The sequence below is a fragment of the Dermochelys coriacea genome, chromosome 4 (assembly GCF_009764565.3).
Source record: "Dermochelys coriacea isolate rDerCor1 chromosome 4, rDerCor1.pri.v4, whole genome shotgun sequence".
NCBI classification, from domain to species: domain Eukaryota; kingdom Metazoa; phylum Chordata; order Testudines; family Dermochelyidae; genus Dermochelys; species Dermochelys coriacea.
The window spans coordinates 129,527,930-129,551,899 of NC_050071.1; the positions used below are offsets into that span (position 1 = coordinate 129,527,930).

Sequence of the window (23,970 nt, forward strand, 5' to 3'; positions counted from 1 at the left end):
CATATGCACTAGCCTCACAACTGCACTGATCTGCTTGGTAATGCTGTTACAAGTCACTTGCAGGAAAGACATGACTTTTTAAAACACCGGTTAAAACAATACATCATATCTTAATTTTAAAGTCCTTAGCTATGGAAAAAAATTAATGAACCAAATACAAAGACCAATGAGCAAATATGCTCAATAATAGTTAATACACAGACATTAAATGAATGGGAATTTTGGCCAGGAAACCAAGTGCCATAGTTTCTTTAGCTTCCCACTAGACAGGCAGAGAATGGTGGGCAGAAGGGAGCTCAGTTTGACATTTCAGCTTAAAAATGGCATTCAGTAGGGCAGCAAAGTAATGTCAAAACTGGTGTGGGACTAAAGCACACATCTTTCTGGGCCAGAGGTGAGCGTGTTACCAACAGCACCACACTGACACAGTAATAAAAATAAGTATTATGTCTAGCCTAGAGGAATGTCAATTTCACAGAAAAAAAAAATCAATAGTTTTCAGTTTGAGGTTTTTTTTACCCCAGAGCATTAGGGCTTGTCTACACTTGAAACACTACAGTTCCACCACTGTAGCACTTTGGCATAGACACTACCTGTGCTGATAAGAGGGGTTCTCCCACTGGCATAGTTAATCCACCTCCCCAAGAGGCAGTAGCTAGGTTGACAGAACAATTCTTCTGTCGATCTACCACTGTCTATATCAGGGTTAGGTTGGCTTAATTATGTCACTCAGGAGTGTGAATTTTTCAACAACCCTGAGCAATGTACCTGGGTTGACTTAACTTTTGAGTGTAGGCCTGGCCTTAGGTTCTGTTTCTAGTTTGAAACTAGCCTCTCGAGAGTAGCTACTGACATAACTTCCTTTCTCTGTCTGTAGATTTTGCCAGAATTAAAATAAGAAAAGTCAAAACTTAAAAAAACCAAAAACAAACAAACAACCCCCCCCCATCCCACTCTTGCTATACACAAATCCGGGCTATTGGTTTATACTTAAATGCACCTTTATGCTAGTTAGCAATTTTTGGATAATAGGTCATGATGGCCAACCACTGTGCTTTGAAAAGAGATTTCCAGGACAGGCTAGTGGCTGAACTAATAATATCTAACAATCAAGGAATCACGGGATTCCAGACTAGCTTCAAATAAGATGCCAACATATCAGAAATGCACATGGACAAGGCACACAATCATTTCCAGTTTCAGAAGTGTTATTTCTGGTAATACTAAGCAGAAACAGAAGCATAACTATATTAGAGGTTGTACCGGTGGCACCTTAGAGACTAACAAATTTATTAGAGCATAAGCTTTCGTGAGCTACAGCTCACTTCATCGGATGCATTTGGTGGAAAAAACAGAGGAGAGATTTATATATACACACACACACAGAGAACATGAAACAATGGGTTTATCATACACACTGTAAGGAGAGTGATCACTTAAGATAAGCCATCACCAGCAGCAGGGGGGGGAAAGGAGGAAAACCTTTCATGGTGACAAGCAAGGTAGGCTAATTCCAGCAGTTAACAAGAATATCAGAGGAACAGTGGGGGGTGGGGTGGGAGGGAGAAATACCATGGGGAAATAGTTTTACTTTGTGTAATGACTCATCCATTCCCAGTCTCTATTCAAGCCTAAGTTAATTGTATCCAGTTTGCAAATTAATTCCAATTCAGCAGTCTCTCGTTGGAGTCTGTTTCTGAAGCTTTTTTGTTGAAGTATAGCCACTCTAAGATCTGTGATCGAGTGACCAGAGAGATTGAAGTGTTCTCCAACTTTCAAAGCCTGGTGAACTGAACATACCCTGTCCTGGGATGGTCCACGGACAAGGGAAAGAGGAAGAAGTGAATAAAAATTGAAATTAAAATTAAAAACATTCTTTTTAAAAAAATGTTAAAGGAACAAAAAGGAAAGAAACTCAAAGCAAACTAAGTAATAGTCAGAAAAGAAACTAAAATGAATGATGAACAAGTATTTAGAGAGTTAACACTCTGATAGACAGCTAAAAGTTCCGTCTCTGGCCATGGGTGGTTCAGAAGGAATTGAGGAAGGTTTGCCCACGCAAAGATGGCTAGCCTTGTGGCAGAGCACAAGGAGGGGGACAGTTCATGTGCAGGCCGAACTGGCACTGCTACCAAAGTTCTTTGATCAGCAGCACAGGGACGCAAAAACACCTTCTGTGGAGCACCCATACGGACACAACTTGAGGAAGAAGTAATTAGTTATTTTTGGGTGTCCAATTCATGACACCCTCCAGGGACCTGATTTTCAGGTGGCAGGTATTCAGCACTTTCTGTTTCAAGTTGGGCAGCCAAAAATCACAGTTGCTTTCGACAGTCTCGGGCCAATGTTTCTATAACCCAAAGAACTGTGGTAGCCAAAACCTTACCTTTAACCTTGTTTTCTAGCATCAACTCAGCATTACTCAGCTAACATGATGGCCTGATAACAGTTTTGTTGTTCAGTGAATTATGGTCACACTGATCATATCACAGTAATGTCTGTTGATCTATCTTAATATTGCATAGTTTTCTTCCAAATCCTTGTCTGTAGTCATCAAGTTATGACTACAAAGCAAGATTACTTCAGTGAACTGATATAGTAAAAAAAGCACCCTCAATATCTATGCTTATGTTCAGAATGAACCTCTCAGCTCCTTCAAACACTTTATGACACCTTTCCAATTAATCTCCCACACAAACCTGGCTGTTCTGCCTGCTTCTCAAACTTCTTCTTTTCTTCTCTCATTTTGTCCTCGGGATTAACAGGATTCCCAGATTCATCCCGAGGGATTATCTTCCCATGGAAAGGACACTGAGGGAAGAAAAAAATGACACTTGAGTTAGAGAATAAACATTTCCATGTAATCTCATGTTGCTAGTAGTCAATTCTTGGAATTAAATGATGCACTTTATACTGGCATATGGGACCGGATTATGAGCACCTCTTATGAGGTGCTGAGAGCCCTAAATTGCCACTGAAACCATAAACAGACTTCAGTGGGGTTAAAGGCACTCACAGCCTTACAGGATTGAGCCCTTAATGAAATGAACTCCGAGTACAACAGCAATAAATAACAGGCCATTTAACAGACAGAATGCTGCCCTGTCATCTCTGGAACCAGGGTTTTAATTCTGCATTTGTATTTTTAAAGCTAAATCCCTTAACATGCAGGAATTTCATTTTAAGCATTTCAACCCATTCACACCCTTTCATAATGGCAAACTCAGTAAGAACTGTAATATTCCAGCAAAATGTTTAATATTAAGGAAACATTGTTCAAATTTGTCCAGTAAATTAAGTTTTGTAAAATTATGCTTTTATAAAAAACCTAATCTCTCATAAAAGCAGTCTTTGCAGTCCCCTCAACAATAAGGATTATGATGTTTGGAAAAAGCCATTAATGTCAAACACACTTCTGCACTGAATGAGGAGAAGGAAGAACCACATGGCAAACAACTACTGGGCTCTGTTTCCTTGTCAGATGCTCAGACACAACAGTAATGAGCACGATATAAATACCTAGTTAAGTGCAACAGAAATAGCTCTGTAATTTTTTTAAAATTCCAGTAGCTAAACTTTTCCATACCACAAACATTTATCATACATTCCTATTAAACAAATATTCCCTGCAATGTTTTGGAACTCAAATAAAACATTTTTTAAATGAAACCCTGCAGCTGTAACGGAGTAGAAATTACCACCAAAAAAGTGAAATCAGTCTATTTTCATTATCCAAATGGACAGAAATGTGAAACAGCAAACAAATAGCAGAAAAAGTGTGAAAACTAAGAGTTTTAAAACCCAATTTCCATTTTTTAATATAATGTAAGATGTTATTTGTAACAAAGATAAGGAAATCTTGTATTAAATATTTGATTTTTAAACTAGGTGCCCCATAAATAAAAATACTTCCCCAATTGCTAAAGTAGACACTTGTTTGTGATTTATGACATTGGACCCAGAGACATTCATCATAAATGAAGTCATATTGTAGCAACATTGTAGACACAAGCAGATGCAGCAATGCCGAATATACTTAAAAGCTCATTTCAAATCATCATTTACCATTTTCTCTTAGAAAGACGTGCTTCCCACATAGAATCATAGAATCATAGAATATCAGGGTTGGAAGGGACCCCAGAAGGTCATCTAGTCCAACCCCCTGCTCAAAGCAGGACCAAGTCCCAGTTAAATCATCCCAGCTAGGGCTTTGTCAAGCCTGACCTTAAAAACCTCTAAGGAAGGAGATTCTACCACCTCCCTAGGTAACGCATTCCAGTGTTTCACCACCCTCTTAGTGAAAAAGTTTTTCCTAATATCCAATCTAAACCTCCCCCATTGCAACTTGAGACCATTACTCCTCGTTCTGTCATCTGCTACCATTGAGAACAGTCTAGAGCCATCCTCTTTGAAACCCCCTTTCAGGTAGTTGAAAGCAGCTATCAAATCCCCCCTCATTCTTCTCTTCTGCAGACTAAACAATCCCAGCTCCCTCAGCCTCTCCTCATAAGTCATGTGCTCTAGACCCCTAATCATTTTCGTTGCCCTTCGTTGTACTCTTTCCAATTTATCCACATCCTTCCTGTAGTGTGGGGCCCAAAACTGGACACAGTACTCCAGATGAGGCCTCACCAGTGTCGAATAGAGGGGAACGATCACGTCCCTCGATCTGCTCGCTATGCCCCTACTTATACATCCCAAAATGCCATTGGCCTTCTTGGCAACAAGGGCACACTGCTGACTCATATCCAGCTTCTCGTCCACTGTCACCCCTAGGTCCTTTTCCGCAGAACTGCTGCCGAGCCATTCGGTCCCTAGTCTGTAGCGGTGCATTGGATTCTTCCATCCTAAGTGCAGGACCCTGCACTTATCCTTATTGAACCTCATTAGATTTCTTTTGGCCCAATCCTCCAATTTGTCTAGGTCCTTCTGTATCCTATCCCTCCCCTCCAGCGTATCTACCACTCCTCCCAGTTTAGTATCATCCGCAAATTTGCTGAGAGTGCAATCCACACCATCCTCCAGATCATTTATGAAGATATTGAACAAAACGGGCCCCAGGACCGACCCCTGGGGCACTCCACTTGACACCGGCTGCCAACTAGACATGGAGCCATTGATCACTACTCGTTGAGCCCGACAATCTAGCCAGCTTTCTACCCACCTTATAGTGCATTCATCCAGCCCATACTTCCTTAACTTGCTGACAAGAATGCTGTGGGAGACCGTGTCAAAAGCTTTGCTAAAGTCAAGAAACAATACATCCACTGCTTTCCCTTCATCCACAGAACCAGTAATCTCATCATAAAAGGCGATTAGATTAGTCAGGCATGACCTTCCCTTGGTGAATCCATGCTGACTGTTCCTGATCACTTTCCTCTCCTCTAAGTGCTTCAGGATTGATTCTTTGAGGACCTGCTCCATGATTTTTCCAGGGACTGAGGTGAGGCTGACCGGCCTGTAGTTCCCAGGATCCTCCTTCTTCCCTTTTTTAAAGATGGGCACTACATTAGCCTTTTTCCAGTCATCCGGGACTTCCCCCGTTCGCCACGAGTTTTCAAAGATAATGGCCAAGGGCTCTGCAATCACAGCCGCCAATTCCCTCAGCACTCTCGGATGCAATTCGTCCGGCCCCATGGACTTGTGCACGTCCAGCTTTTCTAAATAGTCCCTAACCACCTCTATCTCTACAGAGGGCTGGCCATCTCTTCCCCATTTTGTGTTGCCCAGCACAGCAGTCTGGGAGCTGACCTTGTTAGTGAAAACAGAGGCAAAAAAAGCATTGAGTACATTAGCTTTTTCCACATCCTCTGTCACTAGCTTGCCTCCCTCATTCAGTAAGGGGCCCACACTTTCCTTGGCTTTCTTCTTGTTGCCAACATACCTGAAGAAACCCTTCTTGTTACTCTTGACATGCAAGACCAAGATACCTGGCTGAGCTAATCAAGTGCAGATTTCTTTGAACATAAATTTTCACTCACTTTAGCCTTGTTTGCAATGAGATGTAAACTCTGAACAAATATTTTGATGAGACCTTTCTATGTATGGCATATACTGGAAATTCTGATATTAAGTGCGCACCTTAATCCTATCCTGTCTTTCACATAGTCTCCCATCAGGCATCGGCGCGCGACATTTATGTTTCACCGGTTCAAACTTGCCACAAAAAGTTATATATCTACTTTTCAACATTTCGGCTATTTCTTTGTTTTCCACCTCTTCCTCCATTTCATTGGGTACCCAAAATCGATGTTGGGAAGAAAATCTGGAAAAACAAAGAACACAGATATACCTTTTTGCCCATAAATGAAGTTCTGTACTTACTGTGAAGCTATACAACCCCACAGGAATCAGCTGGGTAAGAATTGGGCTCAGTAGGCAGAAGAGCACTTAAAAAACACATGCATATTAGTCTTTAACAACAATTTCTCTCTGAAAAAAATTAAGCTTCTTACAAGCTAGTAGGCTGTTAAAATTTTCCCTCCTTGTACACATAGAGATACATTAATGAATTGTAATAATCTAGGGCTCTACAACTGGTGATAACTGCTATATTGTGTAGACATTCTTAAAATGTTGTGGAAGCTTGACTGACTGGTGTCCTTCATTTCCAAACAACTTGTCTTCCCCAATTTCCCATTTAATATCATCATCCAACAGCCAGTGGATTAGCCACTAGGCCCATGCCCAGGGGCCCCAGCCAACTGGGGTGCCCCTGCACTCTGACCCCACTCCCTGTCAGGAGCACTGGGGGTAGAAGGGGGAAGGGGGACTGCAGGCAGAAGGGGGCGGGGAGGGCCACCCCACTTGCTCTGGCCCAGGGCCCCACAAACCCCTAATCCGCCTCTGCCCACCGTTGTAATTTCAGTTGTGATTTGGCTTTAGAAGTCAAAGTGGGCCAAAAACTGCTTAAAATAAATAATTCCATAGTCAACACTATCCTTATCTTGATAACCTTACTGTGTGGCAGATGAGGTAAAATAAAGTAAGATGAACAGTTAAGCTACTGTTCAGTGTATGCTCTTATGCCTGTCTGTTTTGCTCTTTAACAGCAGCAAAGGAGCAGGGGCTGGAATGACGATAGACTACAGTATACTGTAGACTAGGGAATGGAGCCAACAATCAACTGAACCTTGTACTTCTTCTAGGTTCAATAGCTAATTCTTCTTTTTGACACTGCTATCAGCTCACAAGTATTTACAGGAAGTTTCTTCAGGAAATTAAAAGCAATATACTGAAAACTTATTTTAAAACTGGAGAGATCTCATGAAAAATAGTCATTTTATGAAAAGCAGAACCATTTCCTGGTCAAAAAAACCCAACAACCTGCTTCCCTCCCCCCCCAAAACCCTTTATTACCCTGGAGCAAAGGCAGTAAACATCTATTACTTAAGAAGAGGGGAGGACCTACCTGTTGAATGATATAGTATTCTCAAAAAACACAAAATATTAGAAAGTCTGGAAAAACAGTGTTAAGGAAATGTCTTAAAAAGACAGAAATATGCAGTTCAGTGATCCTAAAGAACCTTCACTCTTCTCCCAACTCCCACATCCATCACACCTTGCATACAAGATGGAAATATTTGAATGAAGGAGGTCTTGATAAGGATTTTATGTACACGTTGGGCAGCCAAGGACATTTTACATCCACATGGTTCTTTCCTTCCCAAGCACTCTCATAACTGGCCTCTGGATGGTTGGTCTCTCTCCATCCTATTCCTCCCACTGATGTGGTTCCCTGTCTGTCACTCCCCAGCAATGAAGCTCTCTGCACTTTGTAGACTCCATATAGCCTAATATATGAAGACAACACTTTTATTAACAACTAAGGTCTCAATTCAGAAAGACACTTATGCATGTCCTTAAGTCCCACTGAAGTGAATGTGCTTAAGTGTTTTTTGAATTGGGCTCCAAATGAGTCCTCCATAACAAACATTAGAACAAATTTGGAGGACTTGAAGTTGATCTCACCAGCTTTCAACTTCGCTGGTTAAAGTGGAGTTACTCCCTATTTACACTAGTGTAAGTGAGATTAGAATTAGGCTCAGTGTTTCTAGGCTAAAAACTATTTTTGAGTTGTAGTGAAACCTAATTTTTAAATCTTCCCGTCTTACAAATTCCTCATAAGAGTTGCCTCATATGTTTCAGAAACATTCTATCCTGGCATATAACAATTGGATTAGTTTAACCGTGGCAATATTAGGGGGATGAATCCAAATCTGTTTTATAATGCAAGACTAGTTTCAACATTCACTGTAGTAAGACTTGGAGGAGAGGAAGGTGATCAGGAACAGTCAACATGGATTCACTAAGGGGAAGTCACGCCTGACCAACCTGATTGCCTTCTATGATGAGATAACTGGCTCTGTGGATATGGGGAAAGTGGTGGACATGATATATCTTAACTTTAGCAAAGCTTTTGATACGGTCTCCCACAGTATTCTTGCCAGCAAGTTAAAGTAGGATGGATTGGATGAATGGACTAAAAGGTGGATAAAAAGCTGGCTAGATCGTCTGGCTCAATGGGTAGTGATCAACGGCTAGATGTCTAGTTGGCAGCCAGTACCAAGCAGAGGGTCCCAGGGGTTGGTTTTCTTCAACATCTTCATTAATGATCTGGATGATGGGATGGATTGCACCCTCAGCAAGTTCTCGGACAACACTAAACTGGTGGGAAAGCTAGATACGCTGGAGGCTAGGGATAGGATCCAGGGTGACCTAGACAAATTGGAGGATTGAGCCAAAAGAAATCTGATGAGGTTCAACAAGGACAAGTGCAGAGTCCTGCCCTCAGGACGGAAGAATCCCATGCACTGCTTAGAGGCTGGGGACCGACTGGCTAAGCAGCAGATCTGCAGAAAAGGACCTAGGGGTTACAGTGGATGAGAAGCTGGATATGAGTCAACAGTGTGCCCTTGTTGCCAAGAAGGCTAATGGCATATTGGACTGCATTAGTATGAGCACTGCCAGCAGATCGAGGGAAGTGATTATTCCCTTCTATTCGGCACTGGTGAGGCCACATCTGGAGTATTGTGTCCAATTTTGGGCCCCCCACTACAGAAAGGATGTGGACAAATTAGAGAAAGTCCAGTGGAGGGCAACGGAAATGATTAGGGGGTTGGGGCACATGACTTACAAGGAGAGTCTGAGGGAACTTGGCTTATTTAGTCTGCAGAAGAGAAGAGTGAGGGGGGATTTGATAGCAGCCTTCAACTACCTGAAGTAGAGTTCCAAAGAAGATGGAGCTAGGCTGTTCTCAGTGGTAGAAGATGACAGAACAAGGAGCAATGGTCTCAAGTTGCAGTGAGGGAGGTCTAGGTTGGATATTAGGAAAAACTATTTCACTAGGAGGGTGGTGAAGCACTGGAATGGGTTATCTAGGGAAGTGGTGGAATCTCCATCCTTAGAAGTTTTTAAGGTCCAGCTTGACAAAACCCTGGCTGGGGTGATTTAATTGGAGTTGGTCCTGCTTTGAGCAGGGGTTTGGACTAGGTGACCTCCTGAGGTCTCTTCCAACTCTAATCTTCTATGATTCTATGCATCTCGTAATTTACAATGACAAAAATGTCTTTATACTCTCATTGTTAAAAAAACATTCCAAGAAAAGACCCTTTACAATATATAAATATTTTAGTGAAACTCTTGAAAAATGAAGTATTTTTTAGCTTTACAAATGATGTGGTGGGATTGTAGAGTGGTGATGGATAATAAAATACAGTAAGATTGATTCATTCTGCTGGGCTTGATTTTTTTTTCTTAATTCCCTAAAATAGGACCGACTTCAAGCTCTATAGCAACAGTTTTATAAAGCCACAATGAAGTCATAGGATCCCTAAAAAAAGTATACTAATATTTTAGATTGCTACACACAAAGTAGCCTTACATAAACTTGAAGTAAAATTCTAATGCCCCCTGGTGGTCTGATATTTTTTTCTAAAATTATCAAATATTTATATTCATGCTAAAGTGAAGAGGTACTCATGATAATGCATACAGGCCAACTTTCCCCATATGACACAGCCTCATTTGATATTTTAACATGATCCCTCCAAAAAAAATCTGTATCCAGTATTTTTCAATGTAATAAACTTATCTTCCTCTTTGTAGCTTTCCTTAAGATGCCTGGTATGTTTTAGGGAGTTGAGCTTAAATAATGACTGACGTCTGCATAGCCATAAGCACTTCCATTTACTATGCCCTTATAAACCATTTCCCCCCACCCCCACAACTCTTTCACAACTATATTTGCGGGCAAGTGAGAAAAGAACAAAAGCAATGTTGAAAACTAGAGTTATTTTGTTTAGGTGCATGTTCCCTATGCAGTACACAAAGGTGGTGGATTTCCATTTTTGGGGTAAAAAGAAAAGGAGTACTTGTGGCACCTTAGAGACTAACAAATTTATTAGAGCATAAGCTTTCGTGAGCTACAGCTCACTGGTGTGTGTGTGTGTGTGTGTGTGTGTGTGTGTGTGTGTGTGTGTGTGTGTGTGTGTGTGTGTGTGTGTGTGTGTGTGTGTGTGTGTGTGTGTGTGTGTGTGTGTGTGTGTGTGTGTGTGTGTGTGTCTTTGTAGGATAGAAGTCCTTTAATGGATGCCTAATACCAATTGCACATCATCTCTGCAAATGCTTGGTTACATGAATAACTTACATTAGGAGAATGTTAAAGAGACAAGATGAAAATAAACTCACCTCAGTGCAAAGGGGGCAGCCACTTGGCTATGTCCACTCCCATCCTATTTTGTAGCTGTGCTCTTTACTTCCTCTTTTTTTTTTTTTTTTTTTTTTTTTTTAAAAAGAGAGCTCAACTTTAAAATTATTAATAGCAAATCTCTTCTCACTGCCTGCAGCCCCTTCTGCCCCCACTTCTCAAGGTTACTTGGCAGTTTTGGTTCTGTCTGCCTGTATTTTTGCTACCCTTCCAATTTTGATGTTGCCAGCAAGTTTGATCATAGTTAGATTTATATGACAAACAACTAAACTTATTATAAGAACTAAGGCTCAGTCTAACAAAGCATTTAAGCATGTGAATAGTCCCACTGACTTCACTGGGATTACTCATATGCATGAAATTTAGCACACATTTACTTAAGTGCTTTTGTTGGATCGCAGCCTTCATTTCCTGTGCAACAACCCAAGCAAGCAGAGGAATCTAAAGGAAACTCTGCTTGAAAATGGATGCATGTGACTAGTGAAATTTTCTAAGGCAGTGGGGATCACCACTGGAATGAAAGCAGCTGCATGGACCACCTGGAAGAAAAAATGGTTACTCACCTTCTCGTAACTGTTGTTCTTCTAGATGTGTTGTTCACATCCATTCCAATGAACTGTGCGCATGTGCACGGTGGCCAGAAGATTTTTCCCCTAGCAGCATCTGTTGGATTGGCCTGGGTGCCCCTGGAGTTGTGCCTTCATGGCGCTCAATATAGGGCCCTGCTGACCCAACCCCCACTCAGTTCCTTCTTGCCAGCTACTCTGACAGAGGGGTAGAAGGGTGGGTATTGGAATGGACATGAACAACACATCTTGAAGAACAAAAGTTACGAGAAGGTGTGTAACCGTTTTTTCTTCTTCGAGTGCTTGTTCATGTCATTTCCAATCAGATGACTCACAAGCCCAAGTTTAGGTGGTGGGGTCGGAGTCTTCCACTGATTGGAGCACTGCTCGTCCAAAGGCCGCATCGTCTCTGGCCTGCTGAGTAATCGCATAGTGCGTGGCAAAAGCAGGTATGGAGGACCACATCGCTGCTCTGCAGATTTCCTGAGGCGCAAGCTTTGTCAACAGCTTTCCTGGCTCAGGTTCCCACTCAGGAAATCTGCAGAGCAGCGACGTGGTCCTCCTGAACAAGCACTCGAAGAAGCTTGCAACCCCCCGCTCTCATTTGTTGATATAGAACATTGCTATTGTATTGTCAATCATAACTGATATACAATGTCCCGTTAAGTGTGTACGGAAGGTCTGGCATGCTAGGCGCACCTCTCTCAGCTCTCTGATGTTGATGTGGAGAGCCAGGTCGGCCTGAGACCAGAGACCTTGGGTCCTGCGGTCTACCAGATGAGCTCCCCAGCCTAAGTCTGATGCGTCCATCACTAGCGAGAGACACGGCTGCAGACTAGTAAAGGGGATTCCTGAGCACACCTCCTGAGGGTCGAGCCACCAGATGAGGGAGTCGAGGACCGAGCACGGCAGGGTCACAAACCTGTCCAAGCTGTCCCGGGCTGGGCGATATACACTGATGTGAGCCACAACTGAAGAGGTCAAAGCCTGAGTCTGTACAATGCACAATGTAGGTACAGGCAGTCATATGTCCAAGAAGCTTTAGGCAGTTTCTTGCTGTGGTGGTGGGAAACTGTATTATGCCTCGAATGATATCTTTCAGGGCCTGAAATGTTGCTTCCGGCAGGTATGCCCTGGCCTGGGTCAAGTCCAATACTGCCCCTATAAACTCTATCCTCTGGATGGGTGACAGAGTCGATTTTGCTTCGTTTAGAAGGAAACCCGGTTGTTGAAGGTGGCTCTGATGAATCTGACCTGTGCTTCCACTTGAGTCCTGGAGCGGCCCTTGATCAACCACTTGTCGAGGTACGGAAACTCCTGTACGTGGTGCTTGCGAAGAACGCAGCGACGACTGCCATGCACTTGGTGAAGACTTGAGGTGCTGCTGACAGGCCAAAAGGAAGGACTGTAAGATGGTAGTTCACCACAAACCTGAGGTACTTCATGTGGAGCTGAGTGACTGCAATATGGGAATACACATCCTTCAAGTCGAGGGCAGCATACCAGTCTGCTGGATCCAGTGATGGGATGATTGAGGCCAAAGAGACCATGCAGAACTTGAGTTTCTTCATGAACTTGCTGAGTTCTCACAGGTCCAAGATGGCCCTCAGGCCATCTTTGGCTTTCAGTATAAGGAAATATTGGGAATAAAAGCCCTCGCCCCTGTGCTCCTGAGGAACCTCCTCCACTGCCCCTAGAGATAGGAGCAATTGCACCTTGTGGATACGGAGCTGCTCGTGAGGAGGGAAGGGGAAGGATGGTGGAAGGGCAGGAGGGCACAGAATTGAATGGAGTATCCCCTCTCTACCATGTGGAGCACCCAACCGTCTGAGATGATATGGGACCATGCACGGTAAAAAGGGGTAGTCGAGACGAGAAGGGACGGTTGGGTGGATCCAGTTGGGGATCTGGTGCGCTATCCTCAACTGCGCCTTCAAAAGACCTGTTTATATTGGCCAGAGCCCTGGCCTGAGGATGGGTGCAGTCACCTTCTGCCATTCCTGTTCCTCATCCATGAACCACCCTGACAGTTCTGCGGCTGGTAGAAATGTGGAGGAGGTTGCGGCCTAAAATGTTTATGCTGTGTAGTGGGAGTATGGAGGCCCAACGATTTGAGAATGGCTCTCGAATCCTTCAGGCTATGCAGCCTTTTATCCGCCGTTTTGGAAAATAGAGCCAAACCCTCGAAGGGGAGATCCTGAATAGTTTGTTGGACCTCATATGGCAAGCCTGAGACTTGGAGCCAGGAGCCCCTCTTCAAAGCTATGTCTATGGTCATGACATGAGTAGCCACATCCGCTGAATCTAGTGCAGCTCATAGCGAAGCCCTGGAAACGAGTTTCCCTTCTTCCACAACAGCCAAAAGCTCAGCATGGGAGTCCTGAGGCAACAGCTCCACAAATTCAGCCATTGCCCCAAATGTACTAAAGCAGTACCGGCTGACAATAGACTGCTGATTTGAAATGCAGAGCTCTAAGCCTCCAGTATAGTAGACCTTTCTCCCATAAAGGTCAAGCCTTTTCACCTCCTCATTTTTTGGGGAGGGTCCCTGGAAGCCCTAACGCTTGCATTGGTTGTCAGCATCAACCACAAGAGCGTCAGGTGTGGAATGCGTGTATAAATGCTCATAACCCTTGGATGGCACAAAGTAGCTTCTTTTGTTGCACTTAGCCCTAGTGGGCAATGAGGCTTGGGTCTGCCACAGAGTTTTCATGGTGTCAGAGATGGTCTTTATGAGGGGCAGGGCAATATGTGCAGGTCCGGAGGGGGTGAGGATGTGCACCATTGGATCTGCATCCTCCACTACTTCCTCCTCCTGAATGCCCAGGCCCTGGGCAACCCTCTGCAACAACTGCTGCAGAACCCTGTTGTCCTCCAAGGCGGGGGCTGTCGCCGTGCCCGCCAATGCCTCATCTGGCGAGGAAGAGACCCTTGTGAGGGGTGGCAGCTCCCTTCCTGCTGCACCCAAATGGTCCTGCGGCATCTGGGTTTCTTGGGCCAGTGCCGACCCAGATGGTGTCGTGCCCCTCAATGTAGGGGCTGCATAAACTGATGCAGGCACAGCCAGTGCTGAAAGTGCCATCTGCATCAATGCCATCCTCGACGACCTGTCCCATACGGAAGGAGAGAACGGTGCCATGAGGTGAAGAAGTTCTTGGACTGCCTCAAATGCCTCTGGTGTCGAAGGGAGGTGCAACTCATGGCTCAGCCTGGGCAAGCAAGCAGGGACCGGACTCTACCGTCCTTCCATGCAAGCAGGAGTTGGCGTGACCGTCACCGGTGGACTAGTGTAGCCCGACTCAGGTCTCACAGCGGCAGGCTCCTTAGGCCTAGCAGGGGGAGGGCGACCCCTCTTCCGTCCTCTTCTTCTTTTGCAGCACCAGCAATTGTGAGCGGTGCCTCTGTGTGGCATGTGACCCGCGAGTGGAGCCGGGATGGTGCCACGAGTCCTTATCCTTACCCAGCACTGGTGCTCGTGCTGACGGTGCCGCAGCACTCTGCACCGAGGAGGAGATGCTCAGCGCAGGGTCCATTGACTCGGTTGGGCTGGGGGTGGAGTGCTGCCTTCATTAACAGGACCTTCAGGCACTGCTCTCTATCTTTTAAAGTCCTGGGCCTAAAGGTCTTACAAATGGCACAATGATCCTTCTGATGGCCCTCTCCTAAACACTTTAGACACGAGGTGTGAGGATCGCTTCTGGACATACACTTGCCTCAGGCTTTGAAGCCCAGAGACCCTGGCATGCCCTGGTGTCAGGAAAGCGTAGAAGGGAATTCCCCCCGCAAAAGAAACTTATCTAACACTAATGAACTACTAACTATTAACGAACAATGGAAAATTAATGGAGAGCAATGTAAGAAACTGCTAAATGCATTTGTCGAGACAAGAGCACAGGGAAGTTCCAGCTAACTGTCACTGGCGGTAAGAAGGAACTGAGGGGGTGGCAGGTCGACAGGGCACAATATTGAGCGCCAGGAAGGCGCAACTCCAGGGGGCGCCCAGGCCGACCCGATGAATGCCGCTAGGGGAAAAATCTTCCAGCTACTGTGCATGTGCGCACGCACACACCTGATTGGAATCGACATGAACAAGCACTCGAAGAAGAACTCTATAGTTCACAGTTTAAGAACCAATGCACTTAGGACTTGGCTACACTTGCAAGTTAGAGCGCATTAAATCAGCCCCAGGTGCTCTAACTCCTGAGGCTCCACACTCAGAGCGCCTGGACTCTGCAGCTGGAGTGCTCCTGGTAATCCACCTCCATGAGAAGCATTATGCTTGCTGCGTCCCAACTGAAACACCCGGGTGTCAGTGTGGATGACGTGCTGCATTACTGCGCTGTGACTGCAAGCGGCCACTCTTGTCATTGTTTTGAACTCAGCTGCAGGTATGCGGATCTCCCCTTTCAAAGCTCCATTTTTGACAGCCACCATGCTTATCTGCCCCAGGACAAAGCAAACCATTACTGTGGAATGCTGCTGGTGTGAGTGAGAGAGAGAGAGAGGCAGGCAAGAGGGAGAGGGGTCTGCTGCTGTGTGAACTTACAAGACAGCATGCTGACACACGCTCTGTCCCCCAAAACCCATGGTCTCTCCCCCCCACATACACACAACACACTCCCTGTCAGATTCCACCCCCGACCCCCTTTGAAAAGCATGCTGCAGCCACTTGCACACTAGGATAGCTACTACAATGTACTGCTGTTTGTGGCACTGCAAGAGCTGCTAATGTGGCCACGCCAGTGCGCTAGCAGCTGACAGTGTAAACACACAGCAGCGTTTTCCCTGCTGCAGTCTACAAAGGCTGGTTTAACTCCCAGCACTCTACATCTGCAAGTGTAGCCAAGCCCTCAGAGACAGTCTGTCCTCAATACAGGTGAATAACTGAGGTATTAATTGGAGCTCCACATACAGAGGGAGGAAAGAATATATTGAATTTAACAGTTCTTATAACAGCTTAAAGGGCTATTGTCATTGGGCTAAACATTTAGGATACTTTTTGAAAATAAAGTTTAATCCAACTTCTTTGTAGAGTCCACTATAGTAATCTCCTTGAGAAAAGACTAACATACATCAGCCGCTGACTAAATTAAACAGCCATTAAAAATTAGCTTCCCGATAATCACCATCTCATAGAATCACAGAATTGCAGGACTGGAAGGGACCTCGAGAAGTCTTCTAGTCCAGTCCCCTGCACTCAAAGCAAGACTGAGTATTATCTAGACCAGTGGTTCTCAACCTATTTACCATTGTGGACCACATATGAGCTCTCTTTCTGTTATGTGGGATGCATCCACACAATATATATAATACTTTTATGGCCCTGAGGATATCACATGGGTCACAGCTACGTATTGATTGGGCTGCAAGTGGTCTGTGGGTTGAGAACCACTGAGCTAGACCATCCTGACAGGTGTTTGTTAAACCTGCTCTTAAAAATCTCCAGTGATGGAGATTCCACCACCTCCCTAGGCAATTTATTCCTGTGTTTAACCACCCTAACAGTTAGGAAGTTTTTCCTAAAGTCTAACCTAAACTACCCTTGCTGCAATTTAAACCCATTGCTTCTTGTCCTATCCTCACTGGTTAAAGAGAACAATCCCCCCCCCCACCTCCTTGTAACAATCTTTTATGTCCCCTTATGTCCCCTCTCAGTCTTCTCTTTTCCAGACTAAGCAAACCCATTTTTTCCCCAATGTTCCCTCAGAGGTTATGTTTTCTAGACCTTTAATCATTTTTGTTGCTCTTCTCTGGAATTTTTCCAATTTGTCCACATCCTTCCTGAAACGTGGCGCCCAGACTGGACACAATACTAACACTCCTGCTAATACATCCCAGGATGACATTTGCTTTTTTTCCAACAATGTTACACTGTTCACTCATATTTAGCTTGTGATGCTCTATGACCCCCAGATCCATTTCTGCAGTACTCCTTTTTAGGCAGTCACTTCCAATTTTGTACATGTTCAACTGTGGAGTACTGTGTATTTGTCCTTATTGAATTTCATCCTATTTATTGCAGACCATTTCTCCAGTTTGTTCAGATCATTTTGAATTTTAATCCCATCTTCCAAGGCACTTGCAACCCCTCCTAGTTTGGCATGTCCACAAACTTTATAAAAGTGTACTCTCTATGCCATTGTCTAAATAACTGATGAAGATATTGAACAGAACCGGACCCAGAACTGATCCCTGAAGGACCCAACTTGATATGTCCTTCCAGCTTGACCGTGAACCACTGATAACTACTCTCTGGGAACAGTTTTCCAACCAGTTATGCACCCACCTTACAGTAGCTCCATTTAGGTTGTATTTCCCTAGTTTGTTTATGAGAAGGTCATGCGAGACAATCAAAAGCCTTACTAAAGTCAAGATATACCACATATATCTCCCCGTAGAAACTCTCAAAATAGTGTTATTAACAAGTTATAATGTGAAACAACTGAAGATTTTCTACATCTGATTTAAAAAATAACAAATCTACATAAAAGCTGCATATATCCCCTCCTTTATTTTTCAGTGCATCTTGTGAGGTATTTATTTCTACTACAGATAACGTCAACGATCTGGCAATGTCTCTCCTAATTTTTCAGTAAGTATATTCTACCCAGGTGTCAATAGTATAATGCTTGCGTATTTATACCTGCCTCTGGAAATTTCCACTACATGCATCCGACGAAGTGGGTATTCACCCACGAAAGCTTATGCTCCAATACGTCCGTTAGTCTATAAGGTACCACAGGACTCTTTGCCGCTTTTACAGATCCAGACTAACATGGCTACCCCTCTGATAATGGTCTAATGTGTGTGCAGTTACTTAAATTATCTTTGGTTAGATCAGCATATCTGTAGTTATAGGCTATAAGGTTTAGAAGCGTGCCCTCTATTTTATTGGGAAGCATAAAAATAAAACACGCGAGGAAGACAGGCAGTCAAATATGCTCCTGATTTCACTTATGACTTGAATAACTCATTTACAATGTAAAATAAAGCCTTTCCACTGTTTAGGCAGCATCACAGACAAATACTTCTTAAGGCTTTACTGAAAACCTTTACCATTCTATCGACTTTAAAGAATTCACTTCATAGGACAGGATGGACTTGGGAGGCAGGGCGTTAAAGCATCATACTGTGTCAAATTTCACTCTCTATAGTGACTGCTCAATAACACGAAGTCTGTGCAGTGTTTTACATGATTTGAGGCACAGAAACACTGCCACTACTATTGCTATTTTCTGCAAATATTACCTCTGTGAGCTAAATCAAATTGGGTGAATCGTAACAAAAGACAATAAGAAATCAATTACCATTTGAGTTTCTGTCCAAGAAGACATTAGAAATCAACGAGTTAGGGAAGAATAGCAGAACATGAAGTTTGCTGTTCTTCTGGAAAGTGCAGTATGAAAGAGAATATGTGTTAGCATCATCATCTGTAATGTAAGGCAGAACAAAAGACCCTGTGCCAGGGAAACTGATGTTCCACATTTGTGCAGAAATGTGGAAAAATTGATGATGCTATTCCCCTAGGCTTCATGCTGCTGCAGCATTTATGGTTTGTTTGTACAGCATTATTACTACAGATATCCACACAAAGCTAATTGTGATTAAGCTGTTTTGCTTTGGTAAGAAAAACTCAAAGTAATACCAGTGAGGCCATGAGAGTTTACCTTTTTGATTAGCAACACACACATACTTCCAATCTTTTACCTGTTTTAACCCAGTGTGGGATTTACAAGCCCTATAGTTTTGTGGCGCTTCAGTGCCAATTTCTGCAGCAGATACAGATACATTCTTTGTCAGGGAAATGGAAATCTCCTGCTTGTTTGGAGAGAGCAGATGCATACCCATGAGCTACAACGTGAGCAAAAAATGGAAGGAGGACTTTGAATGCCAGGTTATTAATAAAAATTACAGGGCTATGAATAGGCTTTAAAATTGCCAATTAGAAACATATCTCTGAAGTACAGGTGTAAACTGTCCTCGTGTTGCTGGTCCTGCCGCAAAGCTGGCACCACTCTGTGTACAAGAAAGCACAGCACCTTCCCAAACAAGGAAGAACAATAGTTGTATTGTTAAAAGAAAAGGAGTACTTGTGGCACCTTAGAGACTAACAAATTTATTTGAGAGCTGGGGCTCAGGTGATCTGGGTGTAGTTATTAGCTCTGCCACAGATTTCTTGTGTGATCTTGGGCAAATGACTTGATCTCTCTGCCTCAGTTCTCCATCTATAAAAATGGGAATAATAATCCTTCTTTTCTTCTACCATTGGTCTGTCTTAGATTGCACACTCTTCAGGGCAGGGTCTGTCTCGTATTGTGTTTGTAGAACACCGAGCACATGGGGCCCCTATCTCAACTGGACTAGGTGCTACCATAAATACAGATATGCTTTGAAAGACAAAAATACTTAATTCAAATCCTATCCTCTCAAAATACATCTAATTGTAAGTTAAAGTTATTAAGAATGTTTATAGATCACTTATTGTAAAGGAAAGGAGAAAAGTAATTACTATCAGAAGCAGTAGGGTTCATCCCCTGCACAACCTCTCAGACTAAACCAATCTTTTTGTTTCTTAAAAGAAAAATCAGACTGTATTTACTTGAGAATTTTGCCAGCAGTTGGCTGGTCCTGTCCCCAGTAGTAAAGATCTAATCCAAAGGGTACTATAGGAGCTTTAGCTCTTTCTTCTTCTAGTTTTCTTGTCTCACTGTCAAGCTCTCCTGAAGCTGCTGGCTTGGGATTTGCAGATGCACTGGAGAAAGATAATAAAAAGTCAATAGAGAACAATAATGATCACAACTATTTCCCTGCTTTTGCTAACCTTCTGCACCAACACTCACATTATCTAAGATCCACTAGGACTTCTACTATCTACTTTAGTTGGTTTGTTCTTTAGGATATAGAGTGTGATGCTGTCATACAAGCAGAGCACAATATATAGTTAAGCTTATATTAACACTCAGTTCATGATTGAAAAAATCTTTTCAAGCAGCTTGTGGGATCCTAAAGGTCTGTATGTGATCTAATAATGGATCATAGATGGTGTAGTACAACAGAAGCCACAGTGAGGTTGTTGTTGAAAACCTAATTCAGAACTGTCTTGCTTCTGTAGATTTTGTCCATGTTTGTACTGTCATTACGTAGATTGCAACATCCTTGTTTTGTGTGCACAGCATTCCATCTCCCAGACTTGCACCACTGGGGTTTTCAGCACCACCACCAATTCTACTTTTCCCTTAGCAGAAGTTTTGTGTTACAGAAGGACAAAAGTTTATAAAGAAAAGAGGTAGGTAAGGTTGTTAGCTGTTCTCAAACACAGTAGTACAAAGTATATGGTATAAAGGGGTTTTTACCAAGTTCATCATTAGAAAGTAAAGGGATGGCCTTCCACTATTTGACTAAAGAATGTCCACTACCAGTTATGCAATGTTATCTAACAATTCACTAAATCCAAAACATGAAGTTGCAGACCCTAAGCACTTCAGTAGCCCAAATTATGATGGTCTTACTAATTTATAGTATTAAAACACATGAACATATCTTTTTTGAATTTTGAAGTTTAGTTTGTTATTGCCATATTGATTAAACCCTCTAGAAAACTAATGGAGTACAGCACTTTGCCTTTGCAATATTGTGCTTCGGCTTCTGCTAGCTTTTTACATTATACAAGTGTCATTTTGGGAGATGCCAGTCCATTAGCAGGTTACTCCAGTCACAGGGAATACTAGGGTCCATTCTCACAGATTTGCAAGCATGGCATATCAATCTCCGCTACAGTAAAACCTCAGAGGTATGAGCACCAGAGTTAAAAACGGACTGGTTAACCACACACCTCATTTGGAACCGGAAGTACGCAATGAGGCAGCAGTAAAGACAAAAAAAATAAAAAAGAAAACAACATACTACTGTGTTAAACAAACTACTAAAGAAAAATAAAGAGAAAGTTTAAAATAAAGATTTTACAAGGGAAGGAAACTGATTCTATGCTTGTTTCATTTAAATTAAGATGGTTTAAAGCAGCATTTATCTTCTGCATAGTAAAGTTTCATAGCTGTAGTAAGTCAATGTTCAGCTGTAAACTTTTGAAAGAACAACCATAACATTTTGTTCAGAGTTATGAACAACCTTCATTCCGAAGGTGTTCGTAACTTTGAGATTCTACTATAATTCATAGTCAGGACTGAAATTTCAGGAAGCTCTGAATAGGATTGACAAATGATAGTCTTTGAAATCAGTATGACAGGCTTCAATAGCTGGCATTTATGACATAGTAAGTCATCAGGAAATCCAAGGCTTTTGAAACTATTTATTTGCTAACCTAGTATTAGGATTTGCAAACCCAAACATTCCCCCAGCAAACACAACTCTTTTTGGATGGGATCCCTATGATAAGTTCTTAGTAAAAGATTTTCTAAAGAATCTACCAAAAATGATTAGCAAAACCTAGACTTCTAATCACGCATGTGTTAAGACTGGGTATAAAAAAGGTATTTTAAATACAAATAAGTAATATTTTATAGCCTAATCCAGTGGTTCTCAAACTTTTGTATGGTGACCCCTTTCACTCAGCAAGCCTGAGCATGACTCCCCTTATAAATTAAGAAAAGGAGTACTTGTGGCACCTTAGAGACTAACAAATTTATTAGAGCATAAGCTTTCGTGAGCTACAGCTCACTTCATCGGATGCATGAAGTGAGCTGTAGCTCACGAAAGTTTATGCTCTAATAAATTTGTTAGTCTCTAAGGTGCCACAAGTACTCCTTTTCTTTTCGCGAATACAAATTAACATGGCTGCTACTCTGAAACTTATAAATTAAAAACATATTTTTAAATATTTAAACACTATTATAAATGCTGGAGGCGAAGCAGTGTTTGGGGTAGAGGCTGACAGCTCATGACCTCCCAAGTAATAACTTCGAGACCCCCTGAGGGGTCACAACCCCCAGTTTGAGAACCCCGGCCTAATCTCTTCTAGCCTGCCCCATTTCTGGGTGTACTTTCTGGGAGAGCTTTTGTAACTAACAGAGCCAAGGACATCATAGTGATGTTTCTAAAACAAATAAAATGATCATGACCTGGTGTTTAGGGATAGTAACTTAGGTAGCTTATCTCGGATAAGTTTCAATGTTGCAGCGGCACAAGTTGGATCAAGTTCCTCTTCATTTCTTTCTGACTGGGAGTTCAGCAAATCTGGACTCATGACCATTCCTTTTGTTAATACTTTCGGAGATGACTGGGGCTCCAACCCTGCAGAAAAAAACAAAACAAAACAAAAAACAAAAAAAAAAACCCAGCATGTTTAGGAGGGGAAAAATAAAGCCTTTAAAAAGAGAAATCTTACAACTATATCAGAGTGTTTGGTAAGGCTAGCAAAGGAGTGGATAGATTGTGGCTACTTCACTAACTATTTTTCGTTGGAATGGCATCAACCAGCAGGTTACTGATACAAGCCAGTAGATACGCTACTATTTCTACTATGGAGAAAATTATTATTATTTTGGTACAAACAAGTATTATTACCATATCAACAGTAAAATCTCATTATGACACTGTAATATCCCACCAGGAAAGAAAAGTTAAACAACAAAAAGATGACGTCCAAATTGCTACACTGTTTTTTGACATGATTGTGGCTGGTAATAGTTTCACATCAGCCCTCTCAGAGTCCATACCATACTCACTGCTAATTCAAGGCAGAGTAGTATGTGAAAGGAACTATAAATATTATATCCATGAGGGATGCTAAAGAGAAGTTCCCTATCTAATACGGAAATGCAAAAAATAAATAAAGTTGAAGAGCAGCACAAGAAAGAAAACAGACTTAATAGCCATAGGCTCCCTGGTGCTGTGGCTGCTTTGGTGTAACATTCCCTGTGCAAAGCACACCTAAACTTGACTCAGCCAGGCACAGGGGGATAACTCTGATGTAGGGATATTCATTGGTAGTGTAGAGCTGACATAGCAAAACAACTTACACCCTACCATCACCACAGCTAGTTAAGGAGCATGACTAATGGGAAAGAGCTTTGTGGCTAAGGCTTTTCCTCCAACCTGGTGATTCCCAATTGCCATACTATCCCACCCTTCATTTCTTAACTGGCAGCACTGAATACATAGCATGCTCACCTATTACTTCCACTTCTTAACTTGAGCATGGGGAAGGTGACTGTGTTTGTGTCTAAAAAATCCTATGTAAAAATTCATTCTAATTAGCTTTGATATAAGCACTGCAAAATTCACTGGAAACCAGACAGATAAGGGCAATGATAATTAAGGGTAATGGGATAAAACTGAGCAGAGGAAAATATAGGCTAAATATTGAGAAGGGTGGGAATCTTAACAGGGAGGTCTATTAGACTGCAGAACGGCCTCTCAAGGAACGTTGTGGAGATCATCTCTGAAGTGTTTTTAAAAAAAATGGTTACTCACCTTCTCGTAACTGTTGTTCTTCGAGCTGCGTTGCGCACGTCCATTCCAATCAGGTGTGTGCGCACAAATGTGCATAGTAGGCAGAAGATTTTTCCCCTAGCAGCAACCAGAGGGCCGGGCTGGGCACCCCCTGGAGTCACGTCTCCATGGAGCCTAATACAGGACCCTGCCAACCCGCCACCCCCTCAGTTCCTTCCTGCCAGCTACTCCAACAGAGGGGTAGGAGGGTGGGTATTGGAATGGACATGCACAACGCATCTTGAAGAA

General features: G+C 42.8%; 1 protein-coding gene across 3 annotated transcripts in view; it reads right to left on the reverse strand.

Moving 5' to 3' along the window:
• The window catches only part of UVSSA (UV stimulated scaffold protein A), a 103,419-nt gene that overhangs the window by 18,103 nt on the left and 61,346 nt on the right, over positions 1 to 23,970 (reverse strand). For all 3 annotated transcript variants that reach the window (XM_038399924.2, XM_043512671.1, XM_038399925.2), the window contains 4 exons: positions 22,350 to 22,521; positions 19,874 to 20,026; positions 6,082 to 6,265; positions 2,700 to 2,811 (listed from right to left, as the gene is read on the reverse strand). In XM_038399924.2, coding sequence (XP_038255852.1) covers positions 2,700 to 2,811; positions 6,082 to 6,265; positions 19,874 to 20,026; positions 22,350 to 22,521 — 621 coding nt within the window. The remainder of the gene's footprint in view (positions 1 to 2,699; positions 2,812 to 6,081; positions 6,266 to 19,873; positions 20,027 to 22,349; positions 22,522 to 23,970) is intronic.